Source organism: Aquarana catesbeiana, linkage group LG08 (genome assembly GCF_042186555.1).
Source record: "Aquarana catesbeiana isolate 2022-GZ linkage group LG08, ASM4218655v1, whole genome shotgun sequence".
NCBI lineage: Eukaryota > Metazoa > Chordata > Amphibia > Anura > Ranidae > Aquarana > Aquarana catesbeiana.
Window position 1 is genome coordinate 259607002 of NC_133331.1, and position 18204 is coordinate 259625205.

The 18204-nt window shown below is 41.5% G+C and overlaps 1 protein-coding gene across 4 annotated transcripts in view; it reads left to right on the forward strand.

Annotated features, from left to right (window-relative positions):
- Nucleotides 1-18204, forward strand: part of LOC141106378 (membrane-spanning 4-domains subfamily A member 4D-like) — a 53455-nt gene that overhangs the window by 34260 nt on the left and 991 nt on the right. For 3 of the 4 annotated variants that reach the window (XM_073597110.1, XM_073597111.1, XM_073597109.1), the window contains 3 exons: nt 3953-4009; nt 8642-8782; nt 17798-17920. In XM_073597110.1, the coding sequence (XP_073453211.1) occupies nt 3953-4009; nt 8642-8782; nt 17798-17920 (321 nt within the window). The remainder of the gene's footprint in view (nt 1-3952; nt 4010-8641; nt 8783-17797; nt 17921-18204) is intronic. The other variant, XM_073597112.1, reaches the window with a different exon arrangement.

Here is an 18204-nt window from a genome sequence, read left to right on the forward strand (position 1 = left end):
CACAGTGTAGCGCTAGAAAACCATCAAAGAAACAGCATAATACAGTGCATTGAAAATGTAAAAACAAAGAATAATGATACTGAAAACATAATATTGATAAAGTCTAGTGTCTAAAAAAAAACAGTGAGAATGTGAATTCACTACTATAGTGAGCTCATTAAAGCAAATGTCCGTACATGTAAAGGACTTGGGATCCACTCTTGAGGTGACATTTAGAAAGTTGAAATAAGTGGTTGGCCATTAGGATGCCAGAGATAGTGTGTCTTCCACCAAGGAAATAAGATATATACTCTTACCAGACAGAGTGGACTCATATGCCAGCGGCAGTGAGTCAGTCGAGCATGTATTGGTCAGAGCCTTGGAGTCCAATGCTGCACGAGACATAGATGGAACTGGAATCCGGTTGGAGATCGATCCAGATGTGGATAGTGGATAAAAAGATGCTCTCACCCGGACCAACATAAAGATTATGAGAAACAAAAAGGCTCCATATGGTGCAGGTCAAAAGGGGGATTTATTGTAAAAAAAGTACAAGCATCGATTCACATATATATACAACAATGTGGTCACAAGGTTAAAAAAGCAATGTGGGAAGCGATGAATGCAAACTGACGCGTTTCGTCCCAATGGACTTCAACTGGGGCATATCATAGCTCCCCCACATTACCCATATTTATAAAGTGTCTAAATGGTCTGATATTTAAGAGTGAGAAAGCATATTTCTGCCCACAGTAACATGACCAGAAAACTTCGCCGCCAGCGTGAGTTGCACGCCTCACTCTGAAACTGGATGGGCGGAAGAGAACATCTATACCATAAGGAACATCTGAGCCGCGCCCACAGAGGGGAACATCCCGCCGCTATCATGGAGTAACATAAACGTGATGACGACGTCGTACCCTCCTGTGAGACCTTCCCAGAATCTCATAAGTCCGCCCCCCATATGACTCGCCAAAGAGCGCGTGAGCGTCATTGCCGTCATGGCGCGATGACGTAATTACATCATCAGATCAATGCACCCCGGAACTCTAATGGGAGGCATTCAAGCCTCGCTATGGAAAATGAGCTAACATGACTATAAATGGAGAGAAAAGAATGGATGGTGGTGACACTAGAAACATATCTAGAACAGACCAAAGTACTAAGTGTAATTTCTGTCTGCTGCCTCGTTCCTCCTCTATCTGTATAGGTCACTAAGTTCTGACTGGTTTCCTGACACCAAGAGATAAAAAGGTAAGGGGGAGTTCCAGCACACAGCCTGTGATTGACAGTCTCAGCTCTATTCCTGTATTCTGTATGAAGGGGGTGTGTCCCTTCCCTTAAATCAGCTCATAGCTTTCCCTACTGAGCGTCACTTCATCTCTCCGCCCCCTGTTTTTTAAAAGCTCAGACAAGGTGTATACAATCTGGACTTTGAACAGTTGTAAAGAAGCTGTGTCTGCAGATAATCAGGTACAACTTATGTAGGAAGATTCCTTTCATTACTGTGTATCACCTGAGGCCAATCACTTCACTGGGTATGTGTATGGGTTTACAATCTCTTTAACCCTTCTATAAAACTTCTGGTGACTCTCACCTCACCCTAACATTCATGCTCTCTGTAACTCACATACTAACCCTTACATTATCCCTCCCTGAACCTAAAAATGTACCCTTCCTGTAACTCAAACCCTATAACTAACTCTCAAACTAGCCTATTCTCTAACTCTAAAGCCAGTCATACATGATTGATATTTGGCCAGTTTAGCAGAGATCGGACAAAATCCTATCCATGTATGGGCAGGGTGGTTTCACAGAAGTCGATCTACCGATAGACTATGTACCCACCCTGTCAGATTTTAGCCGTTTGATAATGGACATGTGCAGAACGGTAAAATGTGTTTTATTTCAAATTTGTTATAATACTAATTTAATTTAGTTGATTCATTTTGGAATTTGTTTAGTTTAGGTTTGTTTTGTTTAATTTCATTTTATTTATAAATTTCCTAACAAATTCCAAATTTTTTGGAATGATTCAAATTCGAATTGGTCAAAAAATGATCGACCGATTCTAATTCTGTGTGAAGAATAGCTTGTTGTTAAGGAGCGGACCAGGAAGCCGTCTTTAACAACCGATGACTCATCATCGGCTTCCCCGCTGAGAGCCGAAATGTAAACAAAAGAATGCCGGCAATAGAAAAGTCAGAAAAGAGACAGCATGGGGTCCCCCCAATCCATACCAGGCCCTTTGGGTCTGATATGTATTTTGAGGGGAACCCCACACCAATTTTCTTTTAAAATTGGCATGAGGCCCTACCCAAAATCCGTACCAGACTTATCCGAACATGCTCGGATAACTGTCTGGTATGGATTTTTGGGGGGCCCGAAGGGTCTGGTATGGACTGGGGGGACCCCACTCCGTTTTTTTTTTTTCCTGAATTTTCTATTGCCGGCATTCTTTTATTTACATTTCATCTCTCAGCAGGGAAGCCCGCTGACAGCTGATGAGTCATTGGTTGTTAAGGACAGGGCCGGGAAGCTGGCCACAATGTCCTTAACAACCAGATATTCTTCACACAGATCTAGAATCGGTCGATCGTTTTTTTTCGACTGATCCAAATTCAAATCGTTACAAAAACTTGTAATTCGTTTGAATGAAATAGATAAAACCAATTTCAACAAAATTCATAACTATTAGTTTTCTGAGACTCGGATACATCCATATCTCTGAATAACCAAAAATGTGTCTGAATTTACATTCAGACCAAAACGAATTTCACGTCTACTCAATAAGTGCCAGCCGCTAAAGCTGGCGGTGCTGATCAGTGTGTTCTAACAATGGGGAAGTCCCCTAGCCATCAGAATACAATAGCTCAGCAGGAGGATTCCACCATCCATCTCAAATGTGTGGATGGGGAAATTGAGTCAGTTTTTTCCGTTTAACCTGCCGGTTGAACAAGAAAAAAAAAAACAACTCATTTATAGGCTGCTTAACCTCCCACCGAAGTTAATGTACAATATGTTGCTTGCTTTAAAATTTTGAATTTTTTTTTTTATAAATGCCTGTAATAAGCTAATTTAAAAAATTTTTTTATACTAACCCTTCCTTGAACTCTTCCACTGAAATACCAACGCTAGCCTCCTTGTAACCATTTGCTCCTGGTTGCTTTACCCTATAGAGTAACCTTCAAAACACCGGAAAGTCCCATTTCTCTTTTTTTAGCCTCGACAACAAAGCCTCTCATAAAATTCCATACTAGAATACCAAAAAAAAAAAGATGACTCCATCACAGGAGTTTATTTTATTGATGCTGCCACCACCATCCGAAACACCCATGTGGCCCACATCCCTGTTTTATTGGTTTTTGTACAGCATTTATCTGATTGCATAGACTTTAAACTATAATTTCCTGTGCCTATGTGTTTTATTTGTTCATGTTTATGTCTTTTTTTCCATAAAGTTTTTATTAGAGTTTCATAACATACAGAAGAAAAAAAAAAAAAATCACAAAGCGAAAGTCACGTACTGTATACAGTGAGTAAAGCTGGACATTTCCTAAGAATTTTTGTTTGAAATTCTATCAAAGTCTTAGGAAACGTTATACAAAAGTTCTTAGTACAATCAAAAGTCTTTCAAAGCATTTAATTTGCTTTTAATTTTTGATTTTGGAATGAATGGACTTTACCCAAATGAACACCAGATAGAAATTAATTTGTTCGAGAAACCTTTTCCATCCTGCTCCTTCAAATTTTAGTTTTTTCTGTGGTTGAAAATGAAGGTCAATTTGATTCCTCTTAGAAATTATTAGAAAAATGAACAAACTTTCTTAGAACATTATTTTCCTTAGAATTTTAATTTGAAAGTTTACCCATGTATGGCCAGCTTTAGAGAAAAGGATATATATATATATATATATTAAACTCCATATAGTATGGACAAAACAAATCCCAAAAATTGTGTTTTATCTCATAGTACATCATGACTGGAGTTGTGACTATTAGAAGTAAGAAAAATGTTCAAATTCACCTGGTGAGTATTAGAATATGTGTGGGATACATTTTAAAAATCCCAGTTGAATTTTATAATACTGTATTATGATAAAGCACTGGAGCCAAAGAAAAAAAAAAAAAGAAAAACTTTATTATTTATTATAAACTTATAATTCTGAGAAAATAACATAAAAGAAAATGAGTACAGCACTGCGCCAAACGTTAATAAAACAAGAGGTGATTATAATATACAGTTAGCAGCTAACACACCCCTAGACATAGGCAAAGACAGAAATAAAAAATATATAGTGTAGCGCTATGTGTATATACAAATCATATATATAACATATGTGAACAGTGTGTCAGATTGTCCTATACGGGACAAAACCAATATAAAAACAACACTAAGTGATAAAAATAGACAAATGAAAGTGACTACAATAAATGAGTAGTATAATCCGTGTTGTAAACACAAATGTTTGGTATATAGAAACGTATAAATAAAATAAATCAAATAATATAGTCCATTAATTGTTTAGGTCAATAATGACTAGTGGAACAGAAAACCACCACCAAAAGTCTAAAAAGACAAAAATGAAAAAGGTAAAAATGTATAATAAAAATTGAGAAATTCCCGCGGTTTCCTCCTAAGCGAACAACATGTTTCGGCTACCAAGCCTTCGTCTGGGGTTCACCTACCAGATGAAGGCTTGGTAGCCGAAACATGTTGGGTGGACCCCTCACTATTACCGCGAATGATTTTATATGAGCTAATTCTGATCTCCTATCATGTGAGTGTTCATTTTGCTATTTTAATAAATTGATGTCCTTTTAAAAAAACATTATTATGCCATGTGAGCTTTCTTTCTCGCATGATACTTGAATTATCCATTGGGCCTGTTGGAGTGTCTTGGGGACGTTTGAAGCTGTGGTGGAACCCCCTCCCCCCCTTCCTTTGGAAGCCGAGGACCATCTGACGTTTTTACCCCGCAAGACCTGGTGGTCTTTAAGTTTTCTTTGACTTGTGAGACGTAAGTCTTCTCAGGTCACCTGATTCCGGTAAGCCTCCTTAGATGCCTCGGTGTTGGTCCTGCCACTATCTAGACCTTTCACCCATCTGTGATCTATTTATTCATCTACTAGAAGTGAACCACTTGGCTTAGGAGGAAACCGCGGGAATTTCTCAATTTTTATTATACATTTTTACCTTTTTCATTTTTGTCTTTATAGACTTTTGGTGGTGGTTTTCTGTTCCACTAGTCATTATTGACCTAAACAATTAATTAATGGACTATATTATTTGATTTATTATATTTATACGTTTCTATATACCAAACATTTGTGTTTACAACACGGATTATACTACTCATTTATTGTAGTCACTTTCATATGTCTATTTTTATCACTTAGTGTTGTTTTTATATTGGTTTTGTCCCGTATAGGACAATCTGACACACTGTTCATATATGTTATATATATGATTTGTATATACACATAGCGCTACACTATATATTTTTTATTTCAGAATTATAACATAGTTAACACAGAATTCTCAGATAAAAAAGCCTTGAGAATGTTCATAGCAAATTCTGTAAAAATGTACTTTAATTAGATAAAATGGGTAAATTGAGATTTTCATTAGTGTAAGTGTTACATTGGTGGGCCAAGGTGCACATTAAGGTTAAAGGCATGATTATTGTTGGGGTTACAGGAGGATTAGTGTTTGGGTTATCGGGAGGGTTAAAGGGGTTGTAAACTCTCGTGTTTTTTCACCTTAATGCATCCTATTCATTAAGGTGAAAAAAACTTCTGGCAGTCACCGGCCCCCCAGTCCTCCCGTTTTACTTACCTGAGCCCTGGAATTCACACTGTGGAGATGCGTTGTGCCTCTCTCCACGGGGTCCCGACTCTTGATTGGATAGATTGATAGCAGCGCAGCCATTGGCTCCCGCTGCTGTCAATCAAATCCAATGACGCGGGCGTCGGGGGGCAGGGCTGAGTCCAGCATTCATGTCTATGGACACAAATGCTGGACTCGGGAGCGCGCCCGCAAGATAACCACCCGGAAGAGCGCTTCTCCTAGGGGGTTACCTGATGTAGGGAGGAGCCGTGAGAGCTGCCGGGGGACCACAGAAGACAAGGTTCGGGGCCACTTTGTGCAAAGCGAGCTGCACAGTGGAGGTAAAAAAAAACAAAAAAAAACAAAGCTTTACAATCACTTTAATGTTAGGGTTTACAGGGAGTTAGTGTTAGGGTTGTCAGGAGGGTTGTTGATAGGGTTACAGGGATTTACTGTTAGGGTTATTGGGAGGGTAATGTTAGGATCATGGGGGTTTAGTGTTCAGATCAGGAGGGTTAGGGCTATTAGGACTCTTAATGCTAGGGTTACAGGGGATTTAGTGTTAGTTATCAAGTTAGGGAGGGTTAATATTACAGTTATGGGGGTTTAGTGTTTGGATTATTGGGAGGGTTAGGGTTATCAGGAGTGTTAATATTAGGGGTATAGGGGTTTAGTGTTAGTTATATAGGTTGGTTGTGAGGGTTAAAAGGATGCTTAGTGTTTTTGGGAAATAGTGTCAAGTTTAAAGAGAGTATTTGTGTAAAGGCCCGTACACACGATCGGACTTTTTGACAACAAACATGCAAATTACCTGTTTTAAGGCAACATCCGACCGTGTGTACGCTCCATCGGACAAACCTATTCAGTTTTCATTGGACAAATGTTGGCTGTGCAAACAGACAAACTTTCCTGCAACAAACGTCCTAGGTCGGCTAGTCCGATGGTGTGTACACAAATCCATCGGACTTTAGTCCAAAGTACAAACACGCATGCTCAGAACCAATGCAAAAGATCAGACAACAATAGAGAAGTTGACCAAAGGGTCGCGGTAAAGAGCTGAAAAACCACATGATTTGGTGAAAGTTGGCTGAAAAAGTCCTGCCGTGTGTATGCATACCAAGTTCACGGCCAACACCCTTTGGACAGAAATCCTTGGAAAAGTTTGTTTGAAGTCTGATCGTGTGTACGAGTCTTTAGGCTAACCACACATAGATTTCTAGTTGGCTGAATGAGAAAAGTTACTTAGGTACACCATCCACATTAAACAGCGTGGATAGGCTGAGCTGGTAGCCATGGGTTCCAGGAACAAATTACATCAAAACCCATCAGGACCTTAGCACTGGGGAAAAGCTCCTTTAATCTTGGTGCTGCAGGACTCCAAGCATCATTTTATTGTTTTGCCCAGGCTCTCACCTTAAATTCTCTTTCCTAGTACCTTTACTGTCAGATGCAGCTACTAGATATGTGCTCTGTTGAAAAATGTGTTTGTTTTCGTTGTATTCATTTTTGGGTATTTTTGTTTCGTTTTTTGGGTCATTCATTATGATCCGTAAATTTGAAAATTCTAAGATTTCAAAATCCGAAAATAAGGAAGAAAATTTGAAAAAATAACGAACTAACTAATAACTAACTATTAAATTATAGGTATTTGAATTTCCTTTCAAATTTGGCTGTTAGTGATTGTAACAAATACAAATTCATCCGAAGTTAAGAATTATCCAAAACAACGAATGCCGCATCTAAACAAATGAAACAAAATTAATTAATAATAAATAATAATAATAAAAAGTTTTTATTATTCATTATTGTTATTTATTATTATTATTATTTTGTTACGTTCCATTTGTTTAGATACGGCATCCGTTATTTCAGATAGTTAATGTAACGAATACGAATTTATCCGAAGTTACAAACTAACAGCCAAATTTGAAAGAAAATTACAATACCTATAATTTAGTAGTTAGTAGTAGTTAAGTTATTGTTAGTTATTTCAGATTTTCAAATTTCGAATTTATGAATTTTCAAATTTACGAATAATTGGAAAAATTTGTTAAACGGGTTTTCGTTAATTTGGATATTTCCAAATTAAGGAATTTGTTGAAATTCATTAAACAAATTCGGAATGAAACGAATTGCACATGTCTAGCAACTACAAGAGGGCAAGTAGTCAGACTGATATATGTACAGTATATCCTGCCACAGGGCAAAGAACCATTGATAATCTGCCAGACAGACATTGCATTAACAACCTCTTTCCTTTACAGTTGCTGTGCAGGATGTCTAAATGTAAATTGAACATTCAAATATGACTGTTCAGTCCAATAGGCATCAGCATTCCCAGCAATTTACAAAAACCTGATCAGACATGCCCCCTCCCCTTCTCTGCAATACAAGTCTATGTACGGCAGGCCATAGACCATGTGAAATTCTTTCCTGCAACCACAGGTTGAAGCTGTCCCCACCGGGAGAAGACAGTGGTTATTGCTAGTGGTAATCACAATTGCATCCGGCTGGCTGGTTGTACCCAAGTTGATCGATCAACTTGTTACATTCAGCCTGCCACAAACGTTCGTACCATCTATGGCTGGCCTTAGAACACTTGTGTTGAGGGGTGTGGCTGCTACTAACCTCTGCCAGCACAGGGCACTGCAGTGTGAGGGCAGGAAGAAGCATTTTCACAGAGAGAAAACATTTTTCGTTGCATTTCTAATCAAATACAGTTACAAATTATAATATCCAGGACCATAAAGTGATAAAGGGGTTGAGACTTTAATTTACATTTTAGTAACAGATGCTGCTTTTGTGTCATGATTGTTTTCTTTTGTTTTACAGGTAAAATATTCATTGGCTTTTAGCATCTTAACAACATTGATCAGCTTGGCAGCAATAATACTGATCTGTATAGATTATACACATACCGAATGCTATCATACAGAAATCTACTATGAGTATCAACAGTGTCTACTAATGAGGGTAAATATTAGCTATATTTCAAGGTCAGTTGAAATTGACAGTCAAACAACTGCCATATAGACTCCTCTGCATACATGAAAAGTCACTTGATATCTCATAGCTGTGCCAAAATCCTGTTGGCACTAAGCCCCACCTCTTTCTACTATGCCCCACCTCTTCCTACCAAGTCGCACCCACTTTCGCTGTAAGTGTGTTATGTAGATTGCCATGTACAGGGCCAGATTTACTATGTGTTAAAAGTCATCCACACAAAGGACTTTATGTCAAACCTTCAATTCATATAGCTCTTTTATTAAAGGGTTAGTTTGCCTTTTTCATAAAAATTTACTATGCAGTTAAAAGGCCCAGTAGTTTAACCGCTTCGATACAGGGCACTTTTACCCCCTTCCTGGCCAGTTTTCAGCTTTCAGTGCTGTCAGATTTTGAATGACAATTGCACGGTCATGCAACACTGTACCCAAATGAAATTTTTGTCATTTTATTCAAGCAAATAGAGCTTTCTTTTTGTGGTATTCAGTCGCTGCTGGGTTTCTTATTTTTTGCCAAAAAAATGAAAAAAGACCTAAAATTTTGAAAAAAAAAAGTTTTTCTGTCAGAATATTTTGTAAATAAGTAACTTTTCTCCTTCACTGATGGGCTGCAGCCTGATAGGCACTGATAGGCGACACAGATAGGTGGCACTGATGAGCAGGCACCAAACAGCAGCACTGACTGGTATCACTAATCGGCACAGATTGGCATCAGTAATGGTCACAAATTGGCATCACTCCTGAGCACTGACTGGCATTATTAGTGGGCACTCTTAGGGCTGCACTGATAATCAGGGCGCTGACGGTCAATGCCCTGATTATCTGTACAGTCTCCCCTGTGAGGAGATCCTGCTGATCGGCTCTTCTCCTCTCACACTCTGTCAGTGTGAGGTGAGGAAAGCCAATTACCGGGACTTCCTTGTTTACACGTTTCATTGGCTCTTTACCAAGATCGAGATTGCGCCGGGTTCCAGGGAGCTCCTGCAAGCGCAGTAAGACTGGGGCAATGTCATATGACGTCATCCCAGTACGAGAGAGGATCCCGCCTGCTGTCATTTGTCTATACAACGGACGAGTAGTTAAAAACATTGTGCACCACAGACAAATTGAGCTTAGTTGAAATGACGTACCTGTAGACCTAGTGCTCACAAACTTTTGGCCACTTTATGCATTGACATACCTCCTTTAGACCCAGTATGGCCAGAGAGTGTGGTCATCTGCTGAATTAGCATCATCTACAGGCAGCCTCAACATCAAGTCTTCATTAAGACACATAAGGTGAATCCAGCAACCATTTTATTTCAGTTAACTGCATACCTCCCAACTTTTTGAGATGGGAAACAGGGACACCATTAGCAAAAGGTATGTAGGTGAAGAACACACCCCTGCCACACCCCCGTTACATGAAGAATTAATATACAAAAAAAGATTGGTTAAACCAACAACTACCACTATTGTACCACTATTTCTTTTACTGGTTTTTGAAATTTACAAATGCAACAAATTAGAAATTGGATTAAATGTTTAGAACTGCAAAACAGCAACACCACTCCCCATTCATTAGGGACTAACAAAGAATAAAACTTGGGTGGACCCAGGCTGTCAAGTTGTTACTCCATGCGGAGAGATCAATGTTGATTCTAATATAGATCTGTGAAGTCCATCCAGGTTTTATCCTGTGTTGATCCCTGATGAAGGGGGAGTGGTGTTACCTCTGAGACGCGTATAATTTTTTTAATTACTTTTTTCTGCTAACAATTAAAATTATTTTTGACTCTTTCATCCGGTTTTGACTCCCTTCTGGATTTCTATGGTTTGAGCTGTCTGACTTGCTGTCTGCAAGATACAATCAGTATGCAGCACTGCCTATCAGTAAACAAAGACTGATTACTGAATGTAATGATCGGATATGGCTGTCCCTATGTACATACAGTATATAATTACAAGCAGGGGCGTTCTACCAATGAAAACATTTGAGGCAACCACCTTTGGTGGCCCTGGGAGGCATCATTGAGGTAGCATCCATAATGAACACTCTGTCCTCCCTGAAGCTCAGTAATGTTGCCCTATATACACAGGGCAGTCTTTCTGAGCTAGGACGCTGGCGCCACCTTCACTATAACAACCAATGAAGCATAGCCTCTTTTGGTTTGATGTCCTAGCAACCAAAGGGGCACCTCAATTAACCTGGGCACACCCCTGATTAAAAACTAAAAAAATAACTTTAATAAACTAACTGTCATGACCTTGCAGTAATACATTCATGACCTGTCTGTCTCTTACCTGGTCTGTGTATCAGCCTTGAGGCTTGTACTCTCACACCTGCATACTTAAGTAATCTTCCCTCTGTGTGGCTCCACCCTAGCCTCAACAGGAACCACTATTTAACACCGTATTCTCCAAGCCTGCCTTGCCGTGCAATATTGTGTGTTTGGCTTCCTGTTTGCCCTAAGTTTGTCTCTGTCTCTGTTACCGATCTTGGCGTGTTCCTGACTATCCCTGTCTGCTTGTGACCCTGACCTTTGGCGCGTTCTCGACTATCCCTGTTTGCCTGTGACCCTGACTTTTGGCGCGTTCTCTGTTATCCTTGTCTGCTAGTCACCCCGACATTTGGCTACCTTCTTACTATCCCTTGCTGTCCTGGGCTGCTGTTTCCGCTCCACCCTCCTGTAGCCTACCGTGAGCGTGAGCTGGGAGACCTCGGGGGCCGCGACCTGGAGCCAGTTGCAGCCCAGTCCATCCTCACCACTAGAGGCTCTGGTGAACACCTGCTGGCTCTTAGACTCCACGCCCTGGGAAATCTATGCTCTAACTCACTGTGGGGTCCGTGTTGGTGCTCCAGGGGACCTGCCTTCCTGAACCACCCCGAGTTTCATCTGCAGCAGTCAGCCTTGGGGTCAGGAGTGCACCGCTATGATAGTGGACCCTAACAGGGTGCATCTTTCACCTGGATACAGGTGACCTGACACTAACATACACTTAAACTGTTTTCACTAAAAATTATCACTTTCCCATGTATCACTAAAGCTTTAAGAGAATTCTAGTTACTCTTTAACCACTTGCCGACCGCCTAACGTATATATACGTCGGCAGAATGGCACGGGCAGGCAGAATCACGTACCTGTACGTGATCTGCCTCCCGCGGGCGGGGGGTCCGATCGGACCCCCCCCGGTGCCATCGGCGGTCGGCATCTGTCTGGGAGCGTCGGGAGGCGAGGGGGAGACCATCCGATCGTGGCCCCCCCCTCGCGATCGCTCCCAGCCAATGGGAATCCTCCTCTGCCTGTGTATAGTTTCACACAGGCAGAGGATGTGATGTCATCTCTCCTCGGTCTGGCAGTTTCCGTCCAGCGCCGAGGAGAGAAGACATGTAAGTCCACACAACACAAACACACACAGTAGAACATGCCAGGCATACTTTACACCCCCGATCCCCCCCCGATCGCCCCCCGATCCCCCCCCAATCACCCCCCCCCGTCACAAACTGACATTAGCAGTATTTTTTTTTTTTTTTTTTTTTCTGATTACTGCATAGTGTCAGTTTGTGACAGTTACAGTGTTAGGGCAGTGAGTATTACCCCCCTTTAGGTCTAGGATACCCCCCTAACACCCCCTAATAAAGTTTTAACCCCTTGATCACCCCCTGTCACCAGTGTCACTAAGCGATCATTTTTCTGATCGCTGTATTAGTGTCGCTGGTGACGCTAGTTAGAGACGTAAATATTTAGGTTCGCCGTCAGCGTTTTATAGCGACAGGGACCCCCATATACTATCTAATAAAGGTTTTAACCCCTTGATTGCCCCCTAGTTAACCCTTTCACCACTGATCACCGTATAACTGTTACGAGTGACGCTGGTTAGTTTGTTTATTTTTTATAGTGTCAGGGCACCCGCCGTTTATTACCGAATAAAGGTTTAGCCCCCTGATCGCCCGGCGGTGATATGCGTCGCCCCAGGCAGCGTCAGATTAGCGCCAGTACCGCTAACACCCACGCACGCAGCATACGCCTCCCTTAGTGGTATAGTATCTGTACGGATCAATATCTGATCCAATCAGATCTATACTAGCGTCCCCAACAGTTTAGGGTTCCCGAAAACGCAGTGTTAGCGGGATCAGCCCAGATACCCGCTAGCACCTGCGTTTTGCCCCTCTGCCCGGCCCACCCAAGTGCAGTATCGATCGATCACTGTCACTTACAAAACACTAAACGCATAACTGCAGCGTTCGCATAGTCAGGCCTGATCCCTGCGATCGCTAACAGTTTTTTTGGTAGCGTTTTGGTGAACTGGCAAGCACCAGCCCCAGGCAGCGTCAGATTAGCGCCAGTACCGCTAACACCCACGCACGCAGCATACGCCTCCCTTAGTGGTATAGTATCTGATCGGATCAATATCTGATCTGATCAGATCTATACTAGCGTCCCCAGCAGTTTAGGGTTCCCACAAACGCAGTGTTAGCGGGATCAGCCCAGATACCTGCTAGCACCTGCGTTTTGCCCCTCCGCCCGGCCCAGCCCAGCCCACCCAAGTGCAGTATCGATCGATCACTGACACTTACAAAACACTAAACACATAACTGCAGCGTTCGCAGAGTCAGGCCTGATCCCTGCGATCGCTAACAGTTTTTCTGGTAGCGTTTTGGTGAACTGGCAAGCACCAGCCCCAGGCAGCGTCAGGTTAGCGCCAGTACCGCTAACACCCACGCACGCAGCATACGCCTCCCTTAGTGGTATAGTATCTGAACGGATCAATATCTGATCCGATCAGATCTATACTAGCGTCCCCAGCAGTTTAGGGTTCCCACAAACGCAGTGTTAGCGGGATCAGCCCAGATACCTGCTAGCACCTGCGTTTTGCCCCTCCGCCCGGCCCAGCCCAGCCCACCCAAGTGCAGTATCGATCGATCACTGTCACTTACAAAACACTAAACACATAACTGCAGCGTTCGCAGAGTCAGGCCTGATCCTTGCGATCGCTAACAGTTTTTTTGGTAGCGTTTTGGTGAACTGGCAAGCACCAGCGGCCTAGTACACCCCGGTCGTAGTCAAACCAGCACTGCAGTAACACTTGGTGACGTGGCGAGTCCCATAAGTGCAGTTCAAGCTGGTGAGGTGGCAAGCACAAGTAGTGTCCCGCTGCCACCAAGAAGACAAACACAGGCCCGTCGTGCCCATAGTGCCCTTCCTGCTGCATTCGCCAATCCTAATTGGGAACCCACCGCTTCTGCGGCGCCCGTACTTCCCCCATTCACATCCCCAACCAAATGCAGTCGGCTGCATGAGAGGCATTTTCTTTATGTCCTCCCGAGTACCCCTACCCAACGAACCCCCCCAAAAAAGATGTCGTGTCTGCAGCAAGCGCGGATATAGACGTGACACCCGCTATTATTGTCCCTCCTGTCCTGACAATCCTGGTCTTTGCATTGGTGAATATTTTGAACGCTACCATGCACTAGTTGAGTATTAGCGTAGGGTACAGCATTCCACAGACTAGGCACACTTTCACAGGGTCTCCCAAGATGCCATCGCATTTTGAGAGACCCGAACCTGGAACCGGTTACAGTTATAAAAGTTAGTTACAAAAAAAAGTGTAAAAAAAAAAAAAAAACACATACAAAAATATAAAAAAAAAAAAAAATAGTTGTCGTTTTATTGTTCTTTCTCTCTCTATTCTCTCTCTCTATTGTTCTGTTCTTTTTTACTGTATTCTATTCTGCAATGTTTTATTGTTATTATGTTTTATCATGTTTGCTTTTCAGGTATGCAATTTTTTATACCTTACCGTTTACTGTGCTTTATTGTTAACCATTTTTTTGTCTTCAGGTACGCCATTCACGACTTTGAGTGGTTATACCAGAATGATGCCTGCAGGTTTAGGTATCATCTTGGTATCATTCTTTTCAGCCAGCGGTCGGCTTTCATGTAAAAGCAATCCTAGCGGCTAATTAGCCTCTAGACTGCTTTTACAAGCAGTGGGAGGGAATGCCCCTCCCCCCCCAACGTCTTCCGTGTTTTTCTCTGGCTCTCCTGTCTCAACAGGGAACCTGAAAATGCAGCCGGTGATTCAGCCAGCTGACCATAGAGCTGATCAGAGACCAGAGTGGCTCCAAACATCTCTATGGCCTAAGAAACCGGAAGCTACGAGCATTTTATGACTTAGATTTCGCCGGATGTAAACAGCGCCATTGGGAAATTGGGAAAGCATTTTATCACACCGATCTTGGTGTGGTCAGATGCTTTGAGGGCAGAGGAGAAATCTAGGGTCTAATAGACCCCAATTTTTGCAAAAAAGAGTACCTGTCACTACCTATTGCTATGATAGGGGATATTTACATTCCCTGAGATAACAATAAAAATGATTAAAAAAAAAAAAAAAATGAAAGGAACAGTTTAAAAATAAGATAAAAAAATAATAATAATAAAGAAAAAAAAAAAAAAAAAAAAAAAAAGCACCCCTGTCCCCCCTGCTCTCGCGCTAAGGCGAACGCAAGCGTCGGTCTGGCGTCAAATGTAAACAGCAATTGCACCATGCATGTGAGGTATCGCCGCGAAGGTCAGATCGAGGGCAGTAAGTTTAGCAGTAGACCTCCTCTGTAAATCTAAAGTGGTAACCTGTAAAGGCTTTTAAAGGCTTTTAAAAATGTATTTAGTTTGTCGCCACTGCACGTTTGTGCGCAATTTTAAAGCATGTCATGTTTGGTATCCATGTACTCGGCCTAAGATCATCTTTTTTATTTCATCAAACATTTGGGCAATATAGTGTGTTTTAGTGCATTAAAATGTAAAAAAGTGTGTTTTTTCCCCAAAAAATGCGTTTGAAAAATCGCTGCGCAAATACTGTGTGAAAAAAAAAAATGAAACACCCACCATTTTAATCTGTAGGGCATTTGCTTTAAAAAAAATATATAATGTTTGGGGGTTCAAAGTAATTTTCTTGCAAAAAAAAATTATTTTTTTATGTAAACAATAAGTGTCAGAAAGGGCTTTGTCTTCAAGTGGTTAGAAGTGTGGGTGATGTGTGACATAAGCTTCTAGATGTTGTGCATAAAATGCCAGGACAGTTCAAAACCCCCCCAAATGACCCCATTTTGGAAAGTAGACACCCCAAGCTATTTGCTGAGAGTCATGTTGAGTCCATGGAATAATTTATATTGTGACACAAGTTGCGGGAAAGACACAATTTTTTATTTTTTTTATTTTTTTTTGCGCAAAGTTGTCACTAAATGATATATTGCTCAAACATGCCATGGGAATATGTGAAATTACACCCCAAAATACATTCTGCTGCTTCTCCTGAGTACGGGGATACCACATGTGTGGGACTTTTTGGGAGCCTAGCCGCGTACGGGACCCCGAAAACCAAGCACCGCCTTCAGGCTTTCTAAGGCCGTAAATTTTTGATTTCACTCTTCGAAACTGTGATAGGCAGTGGAGGCCATGGAATGCCCAGGTGGCAAAAAAACCCCCCAAATGACCCCATTTTGGAAAGTAGACACCCCAAGCTATTTGATGAGAGGTATAGTGAGTATTTTGCAGACCTCACTTTTTGTCACAAAGTTTTGAAAATTGAAAAAAGAAAAAAAAAAATTTTTTTTCTCGTCTTTCTTTATTTTCAAAAACAAATGAGAGCTGCAAAATACTCACCATGCCTCTCAGCAAATAGCTTGGGGTGTCTACTTTCCAAAATGGGGTCATTTGGGGGGGGTTTGTGCCACCTGGGCATTCCATGGCCTCCGAAACTGTGATAGGCAGTGAGGAGTAAAATCAAAAATGTACGCCCTTAGAAATCCTGAAGGCAGTGATTGGTTTTCGGGGTCCCGTACGCGGCTAGGCTCCCAAAAAGTCCCACACATGTGGTATCCCCATACTCAGGAGAAGCAGCTAAATGTATTTTGGGGTGCAATTCCACATATGCCCATGGCCTGTGTGAGCAATATATCATTTAGTGACAACTTTGTGCAAAAAAAAAAAAAAAAAAAAAAAATTTGTCACTTTCCCGCAACTTGTGTCAAAATATAAAACATTCCATGGACTCAACATGCCTCAAAGCAAATAGCTTGGGGTGTCTACTTTCCAAAATGGGGTCATTTGGGGGGGTTTTATGTCATCTGGGCATTTTATGGCCTTCAAAACTGTGATAGGTAGTGAGGAGTAAAATCAAAAATGTACGCCCTTAGAAATCCTGAAGGCAGTGATTGGTTTTCGGGGCCCCGTACGCGGCTAGGCTCCCAAAAAGTCTCACACATGTGGTATCCCCATACTCAGGAGAAGCAGCTAAATGTATTTTGGGGTGCAATTCCACATATGCCCATGGCCTGTGTGAGCAATATATCATTTAGTGACAACTTTTAGTAATTTTTTTTTTTTTTTTTTGTCATTGTTCAATCACTTGGGACAAAAAAAATGAATATTCAATGGGCTCAACATGCCTCTCAGCAAATTCCTTGGGGTGTCTACTTTCCAAAATGGGGTCATTTGTGGGGGTTTTGTACTGCCCTGCCATTTTAGCACCTCAAGAAACGACATAGGCAGTCATAAATTAAAGGCTGTGTAAATTCCAGAAAATGTACCCTAGTTTGTAGACGCTATAACTTTTGCGCAAACCAATAAATATACACTTATTGACATTTTTTTTACCAAAGACATGTGGCCGAATACATTTTGGCCTAAATGTATGACTAAAATTGAGTTTATTGGATTTTTTTTAGAACAAAAAGTAGAAAATATCATTTTTTTTCAAAATTTTCGGTCTTTTTCCGTGTATAGCGCAAAAAATAAAAACGGCAGAGGTGATCAAATACTATCAAAAGAAAGCTCTATTTGTGGGAAGAAAAGGACGCAAATTTCGTTTGGGTACAGCATTGCATGACCGCGCAATTAGCAGTTAAAGCGACGCAGTGCTGAATTGTAAAAAGTGCTCTGGTCAGGAAGGGGGTAAAACCTTCCGGGGCTGAAGTGGTTAATGTGTTATCTCTGTCTCTTTACAGACTTCTTCTCTTGTTGTTCTCAGTGTGCTCCTTCTCTTAAATCTGACACTGTGCTGTGTGGCAATTACTGTTTCTGCCTTCAGCTGCCGGGCTCTCTGTCACCTTAATACTAATGTTCCTCAGGTAAGAAATCTCAATTAAAGAGAATGTGCAGTGGATTTGTATATTTCTTCTTTGTTAACTTATTACTAAAAAATTAAAATACATTTTTTGGGTAATAACACAGCAGCACAGTGGGTAAGTGGTTAGCACTTCCACCTAACAACACTAGGGGGTCGTCGGTTGGAATCCCAACAACAGCACTACTGCCTGGAGTTTGTTCTCCCTGTGCCTGCCCGGGCTTCCTCCCACACTCCAAAGACATCCTTTTAGGTTAATTGACTCCTGTCTAAATTGCACCTATTATG